The 20,467-nt window shown below is 40.4% G+C and overlaps 1 protein-coding gene across 1 annotated transcript; it reads left to right on the top strand.

Moving 5' to 3' along the window:
• The first annotated feature begins 855 nt into the window (after positions 1–855).
• On the top strand, positions 856–20,181 carry gnb3b (guanine nucleotide binding protein (G protein), beta polypeptide 3b). Its single transcript, XM_057827564.1, has 9 exons — positions 856–1,037; positions 6,977–7,091; positions 7,155–7,300; positions 7,377–7,440; positions 9,840–9,996; positions 10,079–10,145; positions 10,218–10,419; positions 15,944–16,160; positions 19,502–20,181. The coding sequence occupies exons 2-9, from the start codon at positions 7,023–7,025 to the stop codon at positions 19,606–19,608; spliced, it is 1,029 nt and encodes a 342-aa protein (XP_057683547.1). The 5' UTR covers positions 856–1,037; positions 6,977–7,022; the 3' UTR covers positions 19,609–20,181.
• Positions 20,182–20,467: the final 286 nt, after the last annotated feature.

Below are 20,467 nucleotides of genomic sequence, written 5' to 3'. Positions count from 1 at the left end.
ATGGCTTGGTTGAAACAAAAGCGGTTGCGCGACGTCTGTAAACGGGGGTTTTCAGGGTAAAACGGACAAATTAAAAATAGTTTGGGGGCTTAATGTGCCATGAATCTGCTATGGCAGCATATAGACAAATTGTTCTGTCAAACACAATAGTTGCTTTGGCTTAAAATACAGAAGTTTCTTTTTAAGCGGAGTGCAAGAGCAGAAACTGCTTTTTCAGCCTTGTCTGTGTTTTCCGCCATATATTCGTCCGAGTTTTATTCATTTTTTTCTTAATACATTGCCAAAATGTATATGATCGGGTAAAATTATCTGGAATAATGATTGGAATTGAATCGGGAGCAAAAAAAGCAATCGGATCGGGAAATATCGGGATAGGCAGAAACTCAAACTAAAACGATCGGGATCGGATTGGGAGCAAAAAAACATGATCGGAAGAACCCTAGTTAAGAGAAATGTGAATTGGGAGCAAACCAGTCCAAAACCTGGTAAAAAAAAAAAAAAAAAAAAACACTTTTCTTAGATTTAATCAACAGACAAAAATATGGTTCTGCGTTTCTTCACCTTCACCAAACTCCTACAGTTCGATCAAACCCGGGTTAAGAACCACTGGTCTATTCATATTCTATTCTATTCATATGGTCATAAAAGATTCATGAAACAAATCAATCGGGCGAACTTTTTGACTTTTTTCCATCCCGGATGGGTCGGACTTGCACTTTTCTCATCGTCTCATCCTCTCGCATTTCACGCCCACCTGTTGGCTTTCACCTCCCGCTCATTGGACGGCCGGATAACCTGATTCCCCTGCGACCTCTCAATCGGTTTAGCATCCCTCGGCCGCTCGCCGTGGCTCGCTCCTTCTCTCTATTTCCATCGTTGAGCTTTATCCCTTCATCTCTGATCTCCTTCATCCCCTGCAATCCTCAGCGGCGAGCAGGAGACGCCAGAGGAGTTGAGCACCAGCGACCAGTCGGCGTCCCAGAGCAGCAGTCGCCTTTGCCCGACGTCCACCCGAGAACCGGACGTGTGAAGGAAAGGTAAGCGAGATTTCAGTTTTTAAGATGCTATATAGGAGATTCTCATTTTCTGTCAGTTTATCGTCTCTCATGTTTCTTGATGAGGAACTTTTTGGGAAATTTGAGAATCTCAACATCATTTGTCCATCTTTCTTGCCAAAGTTTTGCGTCAATTTCCCGCATTTTGCCATCCTCTCCTTGAGGATGCTACTCGGTCATACGCTCAAGAGCAGCCGCTAATCGGATGACTGCAGATTGAAGCTCTAAAGCTTGCCGTTGAAGATCTCCTGAAGGATTTACCCAGGCACCTTCTCGCTTTAGCGACTGTTCTTTGCCACTTGCATCCTCGGAATTTCACGGAATTTCTTCCTATCTTACAGTCAGGAAGCAAAATGAACTATCCAGTCAATGAGAAAAACTTGACTTTTGCTAATTTCTGACAAGCGTTGATGGAATGCTAATTAGCATTAGCCAATGACGCCAAGGTCATTAGCTTATTGTGAGGTTGAAAACTGCAAAAACCTGACAGAAATCTTTAAAACTAGACACAATCTGATATGACAAAAAATTTTCAGACAACAAATATGTTACCCAAACTTGTTTGGTCTGCACGAACTGTAGAAAAACTTCACAAACAACATCCCATGAAGTATTTCTTCTGAAAACATCTTGATTTTGTCTTTGCGGAGGTATGAATGGCAATTTATTGGTTATCGGCTCTTTCTGCCATCTTGCATTTATTTGTTCTGCATGTCAATATATGTCACTGGCATCGATAAAAAAGACGTTTCTCAAAGCGTTACCAGATGCTTCCAGAGTCAAACACTCCATACCACTCCTGGTCTCGATCATTTTGAGATATCGGTATCTGTTAGTAATCCAATTAAAGCAACCTGATGGAAAGTACTCAACTGAAATACCTTCGACTACATGTGAGGTTCACTTACAAGCTGTAAACGACACTCTAAAGGATTATTATGGAATTAAAAAAAATTGACATTAGGTGGGTTAGGGTTAGCATTTTCAGGTTAGGGTTATATATTCCAGATCAGGTTCAGCTTTTCATGGTTAGGTTCCGACATTCGAGGTTGGAATTAACTCCGGTTAGGTTTTGATGGTCCAGGTCAGGGTCCGACGTTCCTGGTCCCTTTCCTTCGCCGTTGCTTCCTGGTCATCGGAGCGTTAACGGCATTAAATGAGATTATGTCCGTCAGGTACATGTCTAATCTTTCACGTTCAAAGGTGTTCTGGGTCAGCGTATTCAGGTCACGGCTGACGTGATCTTGGCGCCGTCACGTACTGGTTGAGGTTGCCGTGGAAACGTTGTGGATTCTGACCATGTTATTCTTTTGAAGACTTGTGATTTGACCAAAAAACTAATGTTCTGAGACTTGGGATTTGATTTCACTCAAGAGATGGTTAGCAATAACTAATCATGGAGGTTTGATAGATAGGTCAATTTTGTTGTAAGTGATCTTAGTGTTCTTCATGACTTCCGGTGATACTTTGCATCGATACAGTCCCTTGAATTGGGACTTAATTTGCGATCAGAAATAGGATAAGTTATTAGTCCCTTCTCATTAGAAGACTGGATACTGCATTAACAAGATCACCTGACTTAACGCAAGATTGGGCTTGGCTGAGACAAAGCAACTTGAGACTTGCGCTTGTATGACTCCATCCAGTTTCAGACCAAGCAGAACTTTGTTTGGATGTCTCACATTTTGCTTCTGATTTGATCCCACCTCAAGAACAAGTCCAGTTTGGACTTGCCTAAGACAAACAACTTGAAACGTGCACTTGTATGACTCCATCCAGTGTCAGTCCAAGCAGAACTTTGTTTAGATGTTTCAAGACAGGTCCAGTTTTTAGGTCAGATCTGTAGTTTTGTAGTTGTTCATTTGCCCAATGAGAGTAAGGGAATTCCACTGTATGTAAAATACCTCACCAAGTCTCAAGTTTTAAACTCTCATGTCCAAGTGGAGTCTCTAGTAAGGTTCAGATTCAGGTCTGTACTGATCAGAATCCACGTTTTGAAGGACTGTAAATGGCGCAAGGAATACAAGGACTGACAATCTTGGGTGACTTTCTGATTTTCTTAATGAAGCCAGAGTCACAAATATTGTTAAAAAACAGTCAGGATAATCAAAATAATAAGGAGATACCTGACCCCTATGAAAAGTCCTCTCTGTGTAGGTTCAGATCATAGGCGGAGTTTGATTTTTGGGGCAAGGGGGGCACAACATGTTGATGACCCCAAAACGCAGTGTCAGCAAAAAAAATAACTTATTTTAATAATACTGTAAGTTGAAAGTGAGCATTTTTTTGTTTTCCTTCATTCTTGAGGGGAATTCTAAATCAGGCTGCTGGCAGGACAGCTATACTTTTCGCCAAGATGATCATCCATTGAATATGGTATGCCCGCCGGTGTTGTGCCAATGTAGTTACCTCAGTCAAAAATTGTATCTCCTGGACGGAGCCATATGGAGGTATAGTTGTGTCTTCATTATTCGTTAAAAAAAAAAGTTGCTTCAATCAAAAAAAAAAAAAAAGCTTCAATCAAAATATATATTTTCAATTAAAAAAAATGCAAAAACAAATTTGAAACTTCCAAAAATGCATTTGAAAGCTATTTTTATTTGAATTTTTTTTTTTTTTTTTTTTGATTGGAGCAACTATTTTGATTGAAGTAATGTTGTTTTGTGTCTGGGCCGCATTTTGGCTTGGACATTTGTGTAATTATTATTCAATCAAAAAATAAGTTGCTTCATACAAAAAAATATATATTTTCACAAAAAAAAAAAAAAATCACTTCAATCAAAAAAAAAAAGAAAAATTTCAATCATAGAAAAAAAGTTTTTGAATGCCCAAAGTATTTGAGACTCCAAAATTTGCCTTTGAACACTTAATTTTTCATTAAAAAAGTTTTCTTTGATTTTGTGTTTGGGCCGTATTGTGGGTAGGACATTTATGTCAATAATTCAATCCCTAAAAAAGCTTCAATCAAAATATGCAAAGCAAATGACCGTCTAAGGTGCTAGTCATATGATCTGTTCGAAAAATAATTTTGACCCATACAAAAAAATATTTTTTTGGTAATTTTAGTTCATTTTGTTGCAGGTATTTTGCTTTATAACTTATATATATATATATATATATTGAAAAGGAAAGTCAATTACATGCAGTGACAATTTTAGACCACCAGGAGGCCCTGGCCCCCCCTTAAACTCCACATATAGTTCAGATTAGTTCATTCTTACATTTATTCCAGATACGTCACCACCAAATGGAGTCAAAAATAATCAAAACTCACTCAAGCCCAATTGTCAAAGACTTAAGTTACGTCCCTGCTTGGTTTGACCTGACTTGCTCAAGACACAACCTTGATCAGGGGTTTCTTTTAAAGTTTTTAAAAGAAAGTATAAAATAATAATATGCATGAATTCATTTACAGGACAAATCCCAAGAATTGTATGCTGTTTATAAAAATTTAACGTCATTTGAAAGATTCAGAGATTTGTTGATACACTGAAAACATGGACAAACAAATGGAATAACTTGGGAAATTTGCGGCATCTGGGGAGCAAGCAGCCAGGGTCAAACGGTATTTCAACATGCCAAAAAGACAGTTGCATTTACTCTTTTTTCAAAAAGAAGGAAGAGTCAGAGGAGTCAGAAAAGCAACAACCGGCGATGAGGACAGCTGCAGCGATCATGCTAATGGCATGGACCGGGTCCAGCAGGAGGCTAGCACAACAGCAGCTTAGCTTGGAACTCCAGACTCACTGCTATTCCAGTCTGGCAACTGTTCAGTGGATCAAATTTCTAGGGCGGAGCAAGTCACAGCAAACAGACGGCGGAGTGGACCAATCAGCGACGGGCGGATGTGACGTTGGTAAAAAGACAAGAAACTCTAGCACGGGGACGTAAACATACTAGGAGAGCGGAGAACTGACAACGGAGAGGTTTATTCAACATGGCTAGCGTGAGACAGACTGTTGGTTTTAGCGACTCAATGTGTTTTTGGTCATTTAAAACTGAATTTACCGCGGATAGGAACATATTCTCGGCTCTCCCGTTCGCCATCTGTGTTGTTGTGGAGACGACTTCCAACGCGCAAGAGTGACTTTGCTCGTTAAAAACATGTCACGCAAATAAACGAATCTGATTGCACGGACGATTTCGTTCGGGCTCGAAAGAGCCAACGAGGAGCTGGGTCCCAGACTCTAGCTGGAGCAGCAGTGTGTCTTAAGTTCCAGGCTAATAGCAGCTAGCCGGGTGCTGGGGCAGGAGGCTGCTACCGTGGCAGCAGCTGGTTAGGTTCAGTGCCACTCTGAGTGGGTACCAGCTACAGCGCCATTAGTCTGCCAGGCGGACCACCAACAGCCGGAGCAACAGGCCAATTCCCCTTTAGGAAATTCGGGTTTGTAAAGGGGATGAAACTCGTAAAAGAATGGGTTTGTGTTATTTATTGTAGGGCTGTCAAACGACTAAACTTTTTAATCGAGTTAATTACTTAGTTAATGCCATATTTTTCTGTAAATTATTGTTGGAATGGAAATATAAGACACAAGATGGATAAATACATTCAACATACGGTACATAAGGACTGTATTTGTTTATTATAACAATAAATCAACAAGATGGCATTAACATTAATAACATTCTGTTAAAGCGATCCATGGATAGAAAGACTTGTAGTTCTTAAAAGAAAAATGTTAGCACAATTTATAGAAATTTTATATTAAAACCCCTCTTAATGTTTTCGTTTTAATGAAATTTGTAAAATTTTCAATCAAAAAATAAACTAGTAGCCCGCCATCGTTGATGTCAATAATTACTTACACAATGCTCATGGGTGCTGAAGCCTATAAAATCAGTCGCACCCAAGCGCCAGCAGAGGGCGGCAAAACTCCATAAAACACAATTAACAAGTGAGCTGTCACGGCAAACTTGGCAAAGTTGAGGTGGACCAAAGTGCGACCAGGAAACGGTAGTGGAGTAAAGGGTTTTTATTGAACAATGGCGATGTGTATGGCTGTGGCTGGGCTTCAGGCTGTGGCTGTTGTTCAGGCTGTGGCTGTGGTTCAGGCTGTGGCTGTTGTTCAGGCTGTGGCTGTGGTTCAGGCTGTGGTGGCTTGATGGGTGGTTGTCCTGGTGGCAAAGAACAAGATTAAGCAAGAGATCTATCAATGATTGTCAAACACTACAGACGTAGTTGGCCGATGTACCACTGGTGATTGGCAGAATCATCTGGCACCTGCTTGCTGCCCGGGCCGCTCCTTATAAGCAGTGTTGATCAATGATGAGCTGCAGGTGCACTCCCAGGTGAGCCAGGTTAAAACATCAAAACAGGAAGTGTCATAACAATAAAAGCCAGCAGAGGGGAGTGTGGGCAAGGACCACCACATGAGCGTTTCACTGTACCGTCATTTAAATCTGTCTGAGCGGGGCATCTGCGTTAAAAGCGTCAAACATTTTAATGTGATTAATTTTAAAAATTAATGAACGCCCGTTAACGCGATAATTTTGACAGCCCTAATTTATTGTAATCTCTGATTTAAAAAAAAAAAATGTTTTGCAAGTTAGACCTGTTAAGAAACTAATTGCTGACAGTGTACTGTAAGTCCCACCTGTGGTTATTTGGGCAATTGCCCGTGCTGTGCAGAGTATAGCCTAAATAATTGTAAATTGTTGTCATAACAATTATACCATGGATATTATCTTAAATTGAGGCTTGTAAGTCCCACAGCATGATAAGTGGGCATTTGCGTGTTGTTTTCAGCGCCATTTTCTGCGCATGTTCTGGGACCTGTGCCCTTCTCATCATCCCTGCGCTGTCATATGTACTTTGTGTTCCGGCACCTTATGATTTTCAAATTAAGCACTGACCTTGATCCTTGACTAGATTTCCATCTCTGAATTTCCCATCCACCTTTCTTTTTCTGTATTTGTCTTAGTTTCACTTGCATTTCCCGCCATTAACGTCCCCGAACTAGTGTCGCCATGGCCTCCGAGAAAGCTGAGATTGACGCTTTGAAAAAGGAATGCGACGGACTCCGGGCCAAGATCGAGGTAAGATCTGAACAAAAGAAAATAAACGCGAGTTTTGGGTAACTGTTAGTCTTTCGATACTAGGCGGCGCGCAAGGCCGTGAACGACACCACCATGTCGGCGGCGGCGGGCAGCGTGGCATCGGTCGGTCGCGTTCAACTCAAGCAGAGGAAGACGCTCAAAGGTCATTTGGCTAAAATCTATGCCATGCACTGGGGAGCTGACTCCAGGTGAGCTACGCTAGGAAAATTCAATCTTGACTTATGAGTGCCCCGATTTACGGAATTTTCGGGGTGTGCCCGACAGACAAATGGTGAGCGCGTCGCAGGACGGCAAGCTTCTGGTGTGGGACACCTTCACAGGAAACAAGGTGGGTCCTTCGACATGTCTGAAAAGCAGAGGTGGGTAGTAACGCGTTACATTTACTTGAGTAACTTTTTGAGAAAAATGTACTTCTAAGAGTAGTTTTTAAAGTTTTAGTCATCACATTTTTCCATGCCAACAGTGGCTCTACCAGTTTTACCAGTGAGACGTCGCAACAATAGTCATATGACTGTATTATACCAATCAGACTCAAGCTTGCAGTTCTATGATCACGCCGGCCTGTTTAGTCACATGGCGGCTTTAAAGCACCGTAAAAAAATTGAAAAGTATTTGGCATAGATCACTGCTGTCAACATGATTCGAAAGCACAGATTGTAACTCTCTCCCAGGTTTTATTTGTCACCGATTGACCATGGAAAACTGGGCCTATGATCCTTTTAATGTCATAGGGAATATGTTTTCTAGAGGCGTGCGAAATTTCCGATTCTAAGATTATTCGCGATTTGGCCGTGGAAGATTCGAGAACGATTCACAAACATCCAAATCCGATTATTGAATTATACCAGGTAAAGCAGAAATAAAACAGTCAGCGCGGTCTACAGGACGCAATGAGAAACGGACCGAGAGTAAATATCATGTTCAACTCATGCCGCTAGATAAAAAAAACAATCATACCTGACTGCGGCTGACAGCTGCTACAAACAACGCCCAGTTGCTAGTTGCTACAAACATACGGCTACAGTAGATATCATATATATGTAGAACTAGATTCAAAATGACATACGACGTCGGTGTTACAACATGTATTATTGAACAGAGATGCGAAATGACAGACTTTCCGGCGTAAGTAAACAGCCGCCATCCTAAAGCAGTAAACCTCTCTAGAAGCGAACCTAATTAACTTTTTATCTAAAATACTCCTAAATCGGCAGAATCTTACGGAGCCCCCCGGGTGCCAGGGTAGAAAAAATAAAAAATCATAGCTAATCTGTACCCACATTTACTAATCTGTACCCACAGTTTACTAAACTGTACCCACAGTTTACCTATCTGTACCCACAGTTTACTAAACTGTACCCACAGTTTACTAATCTGTACCCTCAGATTACTAATCTGTACCCACAGATTACTAATCTGTACCGACAGATTGCTAATCTGTACCCACAGTTTAGCAATGACCCGGAAACTGTAGTCACCAATGTTAGTAAACTGTGGACACAGTTTAGTTTAGTTTAGTTTAGTTTAGTTTAGTTTAGTTTAGTTTAGTAACCAAGCCATCTGTGGGTCCAGATTGGTAAACTGTGGGTACAGTTTAGTAATCTGTGGGTACAGTTTAGTAAACTGTACCCACAGTTTAGTAATCTGTGGGTACAGATTGCTAATCTGTGGGTACAGTTTACTAATCTGAGGGTACAGATTAGCTATGATTTTTTTAAATTTTTTCTATCCTGGCACCTAGGCGGCTCCGTAGAATCTTGTCTTAAATCTATCTTTAAATGATGAAATAGTTTTAAAACTTGGACAAAAGTAGAGAGACGGGAAATTATGGAACAACGGGAGCAATTTTAACAACTGTAACAGTTGATTCACAACATTAAACTAATTGAATGTAGTTTAAAGCTGCTGATACAGAATGGGGACTGGAGTTTTTTTATTTACTGTTATTTTTGTATATTTGTTCACTGCTATATGTTAACTTGATACTGAAATAGTAGTTTGGTTTAGCCTGAGAGTATTTTTGAACAATTTTGGAACTAATGTACAAAACATTTATAAAATAAATAAATAATTATTATTTTTTTTAATTAAAAAAGGAGGGGGGTGCATCAATAATCGTTTTATAATCGAATCGGAGCCTCTGAATCGTAATCGTAATCGAATCGTTAGGTGCCCAAAGATTCCCAGCTCTAATGTTTTCTCCACTAGAGAGCACTCATGCTTTTTGGATGAATTTTGCTTCATTGCTGCAGATTTTTTCCTCTCACCAATGATTTTTTTTCCCATTTCTTTGGTGCAATGTGGTTATAGTACAATATAATAATAATAAACCTTTATGTAGGAGATATTGCGCTGAGAAAAATACCATTGTTAAAAGAAAATTGTAAGCAGCGACTCACAATGTTACCCATTACTTGAGTATTCTTTTCACCAAGTACTTTTCTACTTGTACCTAAGTACATGTCTCGGATGAATATTTTTACGTTTTCTTGAGTAATGTTACTGCGAAGTAACGCTACTCTTACTTGGGTAAAATTTTTGGCTACTTTACCCACCTATGCTGAAATGTCAACAAACAACAACAAACAAAAACTTGATTCATCCACAGTTTCCTGGTTAGAATTCTACCCTCCCAAAAACATCATCTCAACTCCTAATTTTGTCATTTTCACCAATTTTCTCAATTCATTTGCTTCTGTATCGTCATGAATCTCTGTGCTTTTCCAGCTAGTGGCAGTCCCTCTGAAGTCGGCGTGGGTTATGAGTGTGGCGTTTGCGCCATCAGGTAACCTGGTGGCCAGCGGTGGTCTGGACAACATGTGCACCGTCTACAACATCAAGGCGGCCAGTCCCAAGACCCTCAGAGAACTGGATGCGCACACAGGTGACAAAAGCAGAACGCCAGTCAAAGTAAGTAAGTACTGTACAGACAGAAAAGGACTAACAAAATGGTCTGGGTGACGTAGGTTACCTGTCGTGCTGCCGTTTTCTGAGCGACTCGGAGATCCTGACAGCGTCCGGCGACACCACTTGGTGAGCGCCAACAAATTCGCGCAACCCGGTTGACGTCACCGACAATTAACTTCCTGTTCTTCCTGTCGCTAGCTGCCTGTGGGACCTGGAGACGGGCAAGCAGAAGGTGGTCTTCACCAACCACATCGGGGACTGCATGTCTCTGGCCCTGTCCCCTGACATGAACATGTTCATCTCGGGGGCCTGCGACTCTCTGGCCAAGCTGTGGGACATCCGGGAAGGCTCCTGCAAGCAGACTTTCATCGGCCACACCAGCGACATCAACGCCATCGCTGTGAGACGCGCATTAATCTAGTAACAGTAGAGATAATAGTGTGCATTGCCTCATACTTGGCGATACAATTCGTATCACGATTCACAGGTCACGTTTCGATACGGTCCAGGTTAATCCCGATACTACATGAAGACGATTATTGCAATATTTGTATATCACTTTAGAAAGCTAAACCGCCAGAACTGTGCTAGCGTAATTCCAACGACCTGGGCCAGCGCAACACCAACAACTCGGCTAAAAGGCCAAACTCCTCGCGTTCACCTTAGTTTTAACCTCTTGTACGGACGCCATTTTAAAACCTGGAAAAAGGCTTCCAAACACAAGTTGACAATCTATTCCAAGTCGACAGCAATCAGACAGTAAGGCAAAATGACAAATAGACCCAGACGAAGATGAATGCTGCCTCCAGTGTCGACAAACAACAAGTACACAAAAATGTTCACAAGAAAAGACCACGCTAGCTAAATAATTCAGTCTTTTGAAGCCTCTGGTGAGGCGGGCTGTGGTCCGGAAGAAGGTTGTGTTTGGGCATTGTTTAGGATTATTGTCTGTTGTGGATTGGACAGGAGAATTCGGGCATTACTGTTGTCAGGGCAACGGGAGTTGAGGATTTTGCCATCCTTAGCGCCGCGTGAGTGCTGAGTGTTCACTTCTCAGTAGTGGGTTCTTCCGTTATCAGATGTTCCTTGTGGGAGGAGAAGAAACTAACGCAAGTCAATGGTGTTGTTGGAATTTGACCCTTTAGCCAGACCGACGGAACCACACTAGTGCAATTCCAACGACCCGGGCCGGCGCAATTCCACCAACGTGGTCAAAAGGCCAAACTCCGCGCATTCACCTTAGTTTTAACCCCTTATACTGACTCCATTTTAAAAGTTGGAAAAAGGCTTTGAAACATGAGTTGATAATTTATTCTAAGTCGATAGCAATCAGATAGCAAGGCAAAAAAGCTGGAAAAAGGCTTTGAAACATGAGTTGATAATTTATTCTAAGTCGATAGCAATCAGATAGCAAAGCAAAAACAGCAAAAAGACCCAGACGAAGAGGAAGGCTGGATCCAAGGTCACCAATCAAAAGATTCTCGAGAAAAATGACAGCGATTAGTAAAACATTCAGTCTTTTAAAGGCTCTGGTGAGGCAGGCTGTGGTCCGGAAAAAAAGTGTGTTTGGGCATTGTATCGGATTATTGTATGTTGTGGATTGGACAGGGCAATGAGAGTTGAGGATTTTGCCATCCCCAGCGCTATGTGAGCGCTGAGTGTTCACTTCTCAGTCGCGGGTTCCTCCGTTATCAGATGTTCCTTGTGGGAGGAGAGGATGTCCTTTCATTGTTCTGGATTGTCCATTGTTGGTTACCAGAAGGCAGGATTTGGTGGTCCAGACATGTGCTTTTAGATGTCTTTGCCATCACCTGCTTGTTTCGATCCATCAGCATCAATCTCGCTCAGTCAGCTGCATGACGCGCACGTAGTCAGCAGGCATCCTGTATCCGTTATGCCCTTATGTGCCCATTGTCTTGGTGCTGCAAATTCCAATCACTCCCAGTCCAACTACTCATAATATCAAATATATTTGACTTGTTTTCTTAAATAATAATTTAAATGCTATTTATTGGGAGTGTTAGAGTAATACAAACAGTGAAACAGTAAATATGGGAAAGGATGCTATCCTCCTCATTATGGTTTTCATTATAACATTTTCTCTTTTTTAGTCCAAACCTGCTTGAATGTAGGATTCAAAATACTCCGTGCCTCTGTTTTTGCAGTCACAACCAAAATGAGCCCAAATTTCACGTATAAAAGGACTAATCTGAGCAAACATTAGAGGGCGATGTACACAAATCTCTAGTTGGATTAGACCAGTACTTCTCAAATGGTGGGGCGCGCCCCCCCCAGGGGGGCGCAGAGCGATGCCACGGGGGGCGCGAGTGACCTCGGGGAACATGCTTTTTTTTTTTTTTTTTTTTTTTTTTGCCGTACTAGAATAAAGTGTACTTGCACATCCACTCCGTGGGTGGCAGTGGCGCTATCATTTTCAAAGTGCGTGCAGTATTTTTGAAGTAAGCAAGAGCACACGGAAGAGACTCATGCAGAGCTGGACTCACGCAGCGAGCCACTGTCTTCTTCGGTTCTCACGTGTCCGGCCGAGAAGTGCCGTTTTCGGCTTGGGATCGTCACGACCACCGCCCTCACCTACGGTTCTCCCTCGGCCGCCGAGAATGCGCTTTTTTCGGGCCGTTTGCCTTTGACTTTTAATATAGTGGGAAATGAGGAAAGATCACTGTTTACTGAGTCTAAAAATGATTATAGCGGAGAAGCCAAATCAGTTAAGACGCCACTTAAAGACATTAGACCTCAATCTCATTGATAAACCGCTTGATTGTTTTTCAGCGAAAACGTGCCGAATATTGCCAATTGTCACAATCGTCCTGCTTTGTCAGTGTTATATCAGTAAACCAGTGAGCACTGTGGTGAATCAGCGAAAATAAAAACTTTCCTTCTGTCCAAAGACCTTTTTCCCCCCTTCTATTCAGTTTTGTTTTTTTTCGGTCAAATTTTTTGGCATGTTGTCCTGAAGAGTAAATGTTTCTAATCAATTTGAATTTGTTATTATTTACTAATTTTATTACATTTTATTTTTCAGTATCAAATGGTCAAAAATGTACCTTGAGTGTATTTTTACAGTTTGGATGTGACTTTTTTTTTTTTTTTTTTTTTTAACTTCAGGCAAATTGATGCGCGTTAAGTCTTTTCTGTTACAAGCAACACAATGTTAAAAAAGTTATACTTTATTATAAGTTGATCTATGTTACTTTTTTTCTTTAAATAGGGAATGGGACGTACTACGTCACTGTTTGGACGCGCCTCCATGCTGGCAATATGATTTACTTCCGGTTCGGCAGAGTCAATGCGGATTGTAACGTGTGGTAGTGCTAAGCTAACTCTTTCGGTGTTTTAGAAAGAAAATATGGGTGCTTATTGTTGCGTTACCGGGTGCAACAGCATCTCCTACGACAAAAAAAAGGGGTTAGGAAAAATGGACTCACTTTTCACCGTTTTCCTGCATGGAGGACCAAATATCAGATCACGAAGGTACGACGGATGGCTGGATTGCAGCGGTTCGTCGGAAAAGCATTTCTTATGATCATATTTCTGCTGGAATGAGAGTGTGTTCCTGTCATCTCTACTCTTGTAAGTTGAACGATTTATCCACTTTTGGTTTCAATACGTTTTTCTTTTTTTACACCGTTGTGTAAATCTGCCTCGGTAGCAATGCTCGCCTACTACGACCCACCTACCTGTTGTGTTCCTAGGTAAACCTGCTGACAACACATCCCGATTTGTCACCATCTCTCTTCTTGGATCATTTGACAAAGAAAATTTGTTCAATGGAGTGGTTCCATTTGTCCTGTGTCGGACTCAAACAAGCCCCTGCTGCAGACGCCATCTGGGTCTGCCCTTCTCGTCGATGAACTGCGGGCTTTTAACTTGTGAAAATGCAAGAACTGTAATGCACATATTTATTCTGCCTGGCTATTTAACTATGGCCAGTGACGTATTATTATTATTATTTTTTTTAAACCACTTTGACAAAGACACGTTTCATTGTAATGTTGAATTTATATATTCTATTATTATTTTTAAATTATAATATTCTTATTTGCACTTATGGAGACTTTAGACTGTCAATTCAAATAGTGTTGGAAAAGTTGCAATACCTAAAATAGAAATGCAAGAACTGTAAAGTACATATTTTTACACCTTTATTTACCTAAGGCCACTGGTTGTTTTTTAACTGCTTTGAAAAAATACAGGTTTTGTTGTGCTCTTGTATTTATATAGTATATAGCTTTTTATAATGTATTATGTATTATAATATTTGCTGTCCCCTGCCAGAGTGTGGGCCATTTTGTACTAAAAGGATTTTAAACTGTCAGTTCAAATACTGTGTTGGAGACTAGTACTTGCAATACTTAAAATGGAAATGCAAGAACTTTAAAGCACATATTTATCCTGTCTGGCAATTTACCTAAGGCCAGTAAATAGGGTTTTAAACTGCTTTGACAAAGACACGTTTATTGTGATCTTGTATTTGTGTATTACTTATAATTATATAATATTTGCTGCCACCGTCAGAGGGTGGGCCTTGTTTGCACTAATTTAAAGATTTTAAACTGTCAATTAAAATATCGTATTGGAGAAATTGCATTACTTGAAATAAATCTATTGCAACTTATCAGTCCCAGTTCTTGTCTACAACACTGTCCAAAAATTGTCAATGCATATTCCAAATAGAATAACAAAATTAAGTCACCTGACTTTGTAATTATTACACATGTTTATTATGAAGACCTGAAGTAAACAACAAGCAGTTACAGTTTGTCAAGAAGTTGTTCAAGTCATGTTTTGGTATTCATATTTTATTGACTTTTCACAACAACACTTGGGATCGTGTTTGTAAGAGCAGAGCAAACTGAAGTTTCAGCGTGCACTCTTCGCCTTTCCAACCTCTCATAACGCTCCGATGTGGTGCGCTTGACCTCAGAATAACCCAAGAAGAGATATGGTGACCAATCGGGATGTGTTGTCAGCATTTCATATGCAGGTTTTCCTAGTAACACAACAGGTAGGTGAGGAGGAGGAGTAGGTTAGCATTGCTACCGAGGCAGATTTACACAACAGTAAAAAAAACAACAAAAAAACCGGATTGAAACCAAAATGGATAAATCGTTCAACTTACAAGAGTAGAGATGAGGGGAATACTCTCATTCCAGCAGAAATATGATCATAAGAAATGCTTTTCCGACGAACCGCTGCAATCCAGCCATCAGTCGTGCCTTCGTGATCTGATATTTGGTCCTCCATGCAGGAAAACGGTGAGTGAGTCCAGTTTTCCTCGCCCTTTTTTTAGTCGTAGGAGAAGCTGTTGCACCCGGTAACACAACAATACACACCCATAATTTCTTTCTAAAGCACCGAAAGAGTTAGCTTAGCACGACCACACGTTACAATCCGCATTGAGTCTGCCGACCCGGAAGTGAATCATATTGCGAGCATGGAGGCGCGTCCAAACAATGACGTAGTACGTCCCATTCCCTATAGAAAAAAAAGGACACAATGTTAGGCTGAGGCGTACTTATAATATTATTATATATTATATCCAGTGCCAGCTACTGGACGGGAGTATAAGTGCAGCCACTGAATTGTTTATTTCCAATACAGTTGGATTTTGAATCGATACGAGAATTGCGTGATATTGCTATAGATCTCAGAATCGATTTTTTTAAAAAACACCCTTACATAGAGATAGAAAAAACAGGCCCCTCGTGAAAAATGACAGGAATTGAACCCGAAATAAATATGTGGTGGATGTTAGTGACCCGACCCAATCACGAAAAACTAAAATCCACGAATAATTGACGGACCAAATACATGATTTAATTGAAAAAAAGACATTTTTCAACATCTCCAAAGAGTTTCCCACCAAAATCAAAGCATCTGTTCTCCAATCATTTTTCTTTCAGTTCTTCCAAAGCGGCAACGCTATCATCACTGGCTCGGACGACTGCAGCTGCAAGATGTACGACCTGCGCGCCGACCAGGAAGTCATTGGCTACCAGGACAGCAGCCTGAACGCCGGCGTCACGTCCCTGGCGCTCTCCAACTCGGGCCGCCTCATCTTCGCCGGCTACGACGACTTCAACTGCCACATCTGGGATTCGCTCAAGGGCGAGAGAGTCGGTGAGTAAGCGGCCGAGATGTCGTGCCGAAATCATTGAGATGTTTAACTCGTTGGCAGCCACCGACGGCAATAAACGTCCAATCCGTTGGAAGTGGGAGGGCTAGTACATAAGAGTGGGAGGGGCTGAATGTGTTACAATTTGCAGATTAATCGGAAAATCATTTGATGAATTAATCTATCATTAACTTCATTACAGTGGAATTAGATTAATCGCAAATTAAATGGATCAAGTTCACTGATTATTCGAAAAGCTCCGTTACAATTAATAATCAAATTTCAGTGCCATTGACTGCAAAATACGCTCAATCCATTTTTACTGGGACTGGCTGACAAATTGAAATTCATAGATTAATCGCATAATTAGCCAGCAGAATAATCCATCAAATTCATCGATTATTTATAAATATGACAGATTTATCGATCGTGAACTTGTTTACAGTGCTATTAAAGGCAATAGACATCTAATCCATTTTGACCAGGAGGGGCTGACAAATTAAAATTCATAGATTAATCTCAAAATTAGACAACATATTAATCTATCAAATTCATGGATTACTTGAAAAATTGACAGATTTATCGATTATTACCTTGTTTACAGCCATTAATCGCATTTCAGTGCCATTGACAGCAATACACGTCCAATCCATTTTGACTGGAAGAGGCTGACATCGTCACAATTCGCAGATAAATCGCCAAAAATTAGAATAATCACCAATTGTGTCAATAGATAAATGAATTTAATTCATTGATTCATTGATTAATTGTAAAAAATTTTGACGATTAATCTATTGTTAACTCGGTTCCGATCGATAATCACATTTTAGTGCCATTGACGGCAAAAGACGCTCAATCCTTTTTTACTGGGAGGGGTTCGCAAATTAAAATTCATAGATTAATCGCAAAATTAGCCGACAGATTAATCCGTCAAATTAATCGATTATTTATAAAATTGACAGATTTTTCGATCATTAACATCCAGTTAATGACTGGGAGGGGCTGACAAATTAAAATTTGTAGATTAATTACAAAATTCGATTAATCTGTCAAATTCATCGATCACTTGAATATTTGACAGATTTATCGATTATTACCTTGTTTAGAGCCAATGATCATGATTCAGTGCCATTGGCGTCAATACACGTCCAATCCACTTTGACTGGAAGAGGCTGACAACATCACAGTTTGCAGAGCAATCACCAAAAATTAAACAGATTAGAACTTCAAATTCATCCATTAATCGCAAACCGATATGACATGTTAATCTATCGTTAACCCCCTACCAATTAATAGTCACATTTCAGTGCCATTGTTGGCAAAAGACGCTCAATCCATTTTTGCTGGGAGAGGTTTACAAGTTAAAATTCATAGATTAATCACAAAACTAGCGGATTGATTCATCTACAAAATTCCTTGATTGTTTTTTCAATTGACAGATTTATCGTCTGTTAACTAGTTTGCAGTTCCATTGATGGCAATAGAGGTTGACAGCGTCACAATTGGCAGATTAATCGCCAAAAATTAAATTAATCGCGAAATGTGTCACCAGATTAATCTATCAAATTCATCGATTAATTGCAAATCTTGACAGAGATGACACTACTATTGTAAATGCTTGCTCACAGGATCTTAAATTTAGCGCTAAGGCATCATCTTACAACTCATTGGGTGCCATTGACAACAATAGACGTCCGATCCATTTTGACTAGGGTGGCTAGGGTCTCTTAGGGCTCCAAGCAAGGAATCCCTGTGGGCTCCACCCCACCTCATCTGTGCACACCACACATAAATAAACAATAAATAAATGTATAAGGCCACACCAAAAGAAAAATAAAATTGGCAGACAACATACGTATATAAAACATTTAAATAGAAAAACATTTAACAGTATAAATAAATAAATTTAGACACTTAAAATTACAACACTTAAGTTTCACTTGAGTCTTTTTTGACTTTTCCCTATCCCGAATATTTCGGACTTTTGTCATCTCATCCTCTCACATTTCACACCCCTCTGTTGGCTTTCTCCTCTTGCTCATTGGACGGCCGTATAACCTGATTCCCCTGTGATTGGCGTGGCATTTCCACTCGTCTGCAGGACTATCACATGTCTGATGGGATTCACGCATGACTAGGTGCAATTAGAGACACTCAAGTAGAAAAACTCGGTGTCTGAAATAGCAATCAGGCAGCATAGAATAGGTTGCCAACATATCCACACTCACAAGGGATTCACACAAATACTGGGTTCTACACATGGCTGATTTGTGTACACTTCACCCCTCCCAATCACTTATTTTGGGATTCATGCATGACAAGGTGCAATTAGACACACTCAAGAAGAAACACTTGGTGTCAAGATTAGCGATCAGGCAGCATAGAATAGGATGCCAACATATCAACACTCAAAAGGGATTCATAGAAATACTGGGTTCTACGAATGGCTGATTTGTGTACAATTCACCCCTCCCAATCATTTATTTTGGGATTCACGTATGACTAGGAGCAATTAGACACACTCAAGTAGAAAAACTCGGTGTCAAGATTAGTGATCAGACAGCATAGAATAGGAGGCCAACATATTTACACTCACCAGGGATTCACACAAATACTGGATTCTACACATAGTTAATTTGTGTACACTTGACCCCTCCCAATCACTCATCTTTCTGACTCACCCCGCCAACTGGAAACTAGCTAACGATAGCACCAACATATTCATAGTTAGCGTAAGCGTTCAATGTATTTCTTGTTGTTGTTTGAGCTACTTCGGTCTCTCTCTGCTTCTTTCTTTTCTTCTGTCCCCCCATAACCCCTTCCTGTTCGTTCTTTCTCCTAATAAACGAGGCATGTTGAATATCACATGTTTCACTTGAGTCCAATGTCAGGTTGCTACTGCAGAGTGGGTGGAGTCACACAAGTGGGGGGGTTTGCTACTGTGAATTCATTTCAAATGGCCAATTCTCATCCTTTCTGTGGATGTTATTTTGATAGCCCTGGGGCCCTTTTATTGCCCGGGGCCCCAAGCAACTGCCTGGCTTGCATGTACCACCTCTGTTCCCCCCTTACAGTCAAATAGGATTGGTTGTCTAGGGCCGTCCATTGTAGCCAAATAAGTTGAATATTTTTTCAAGTTGGTCAATCTCGTTTTTTGTTTTGTGTCTTTTTTTGTCTCTCTGTTGTTTCTTGAAAGCAAAGATCTGTATTCGTGGAGATGAATGTAACTGCCTGAAATGGAAAAAAAAAAAAAAAAATCATGCTAACATAACTACCATATGCCTGTAACAAAAACAACTTGGACACCCCTTATCTAAGTAGATGATGTTTTACCCTTTCCATGCAGGTGTCCTGTCAGGCCACGACAACCGCGTGAGCTGCACCGGCGTCCCCGAGGACGGAATGGGCGTCTGCACGGGATCGTGGGACAGCTTCCTCAAACTCTGGAACTGAGAGCGTTCGTCCCGGCGTCAGGGGTGGGGAAAGAAAAAAAATAAAACAAACCAAAGGCTAGATGTTGTTCTCAGCAGGTTTCATCACCACTCGTCCTTTTCCATCTATGCAAAAAAGAAACGGTCGAAACGGCGAGCATCACACTAAACCAGCAATTACGTTATTGTTAAAATCTACTAATAGATGACTTGACGGTAACAAAACAAAATTGTGACACGAAAGTGTAGGAATGCAGATGTGTTTTTACCATGACTGGTCAATGAGACCTCAACTTGTATGTATATAGTATAAACTAGATTGCTTTAGTGTCAAACGCTAGCACGGACACTTGATGTTTATTTATTTTTATTTTCTGGACTGCATATAGATATGCCACCCTGAAGGCTCCGCCCCTTTTAGCCCCACCCTTTACATGTCTTGATTTGTATATGTTATTTATTATGTATGCAAATGAATGAAAGGTCGAGTCAGGCCTGCTGTGAAACATCTGTAACTGCATTTTCTAGTACTTTCTGCAGTTCCTCTGTAAAAAGAAACTCTTTCTAATAAATGTAGAATTCTGCATTAATCGCACTCTGTGTGGATGTATTCCTTATGAATTTTAACTCATACACACACAGCCATGTCAGGTATATGTACAGTATTTGCACAGTATGTGGTAGTTAGTAAACGGAGGAAACTGATATTACTGTAGGAACACACATTGATGTGAATAGGCGTCCGATTCATTTCAAATAATATTGTTTGTTTTGAATTTTAAAATTATAGTGAATTTTAAAAACATAATAAATTTTAAGAAATTAGAAAAAGAAAAAAAAAATTACAAAAATAAAAGCGTGTAACAAATGAAAAATAATTA

This window comes from Corythoichthys intestinalis, chromosome 22 (genome assembly GCF_030265065.1).
Source record: "Corythoichthys intestinalis isolate RoL2023-P3 chromosome 22, ASM3026506v1, whole genome shotgun sequence".
Lineage (NCBI taxonomy): Eukaryota > Metazoa > Chordata > Actinopteri > Syngnathiformes > Syngnathidae > Corythoichthys > Corythoichthys intestinalis.
Note: the sequence above shows the minus strand (reverse complement) of the source record. Positions and strands in the feature narration are given on the sequence as shown.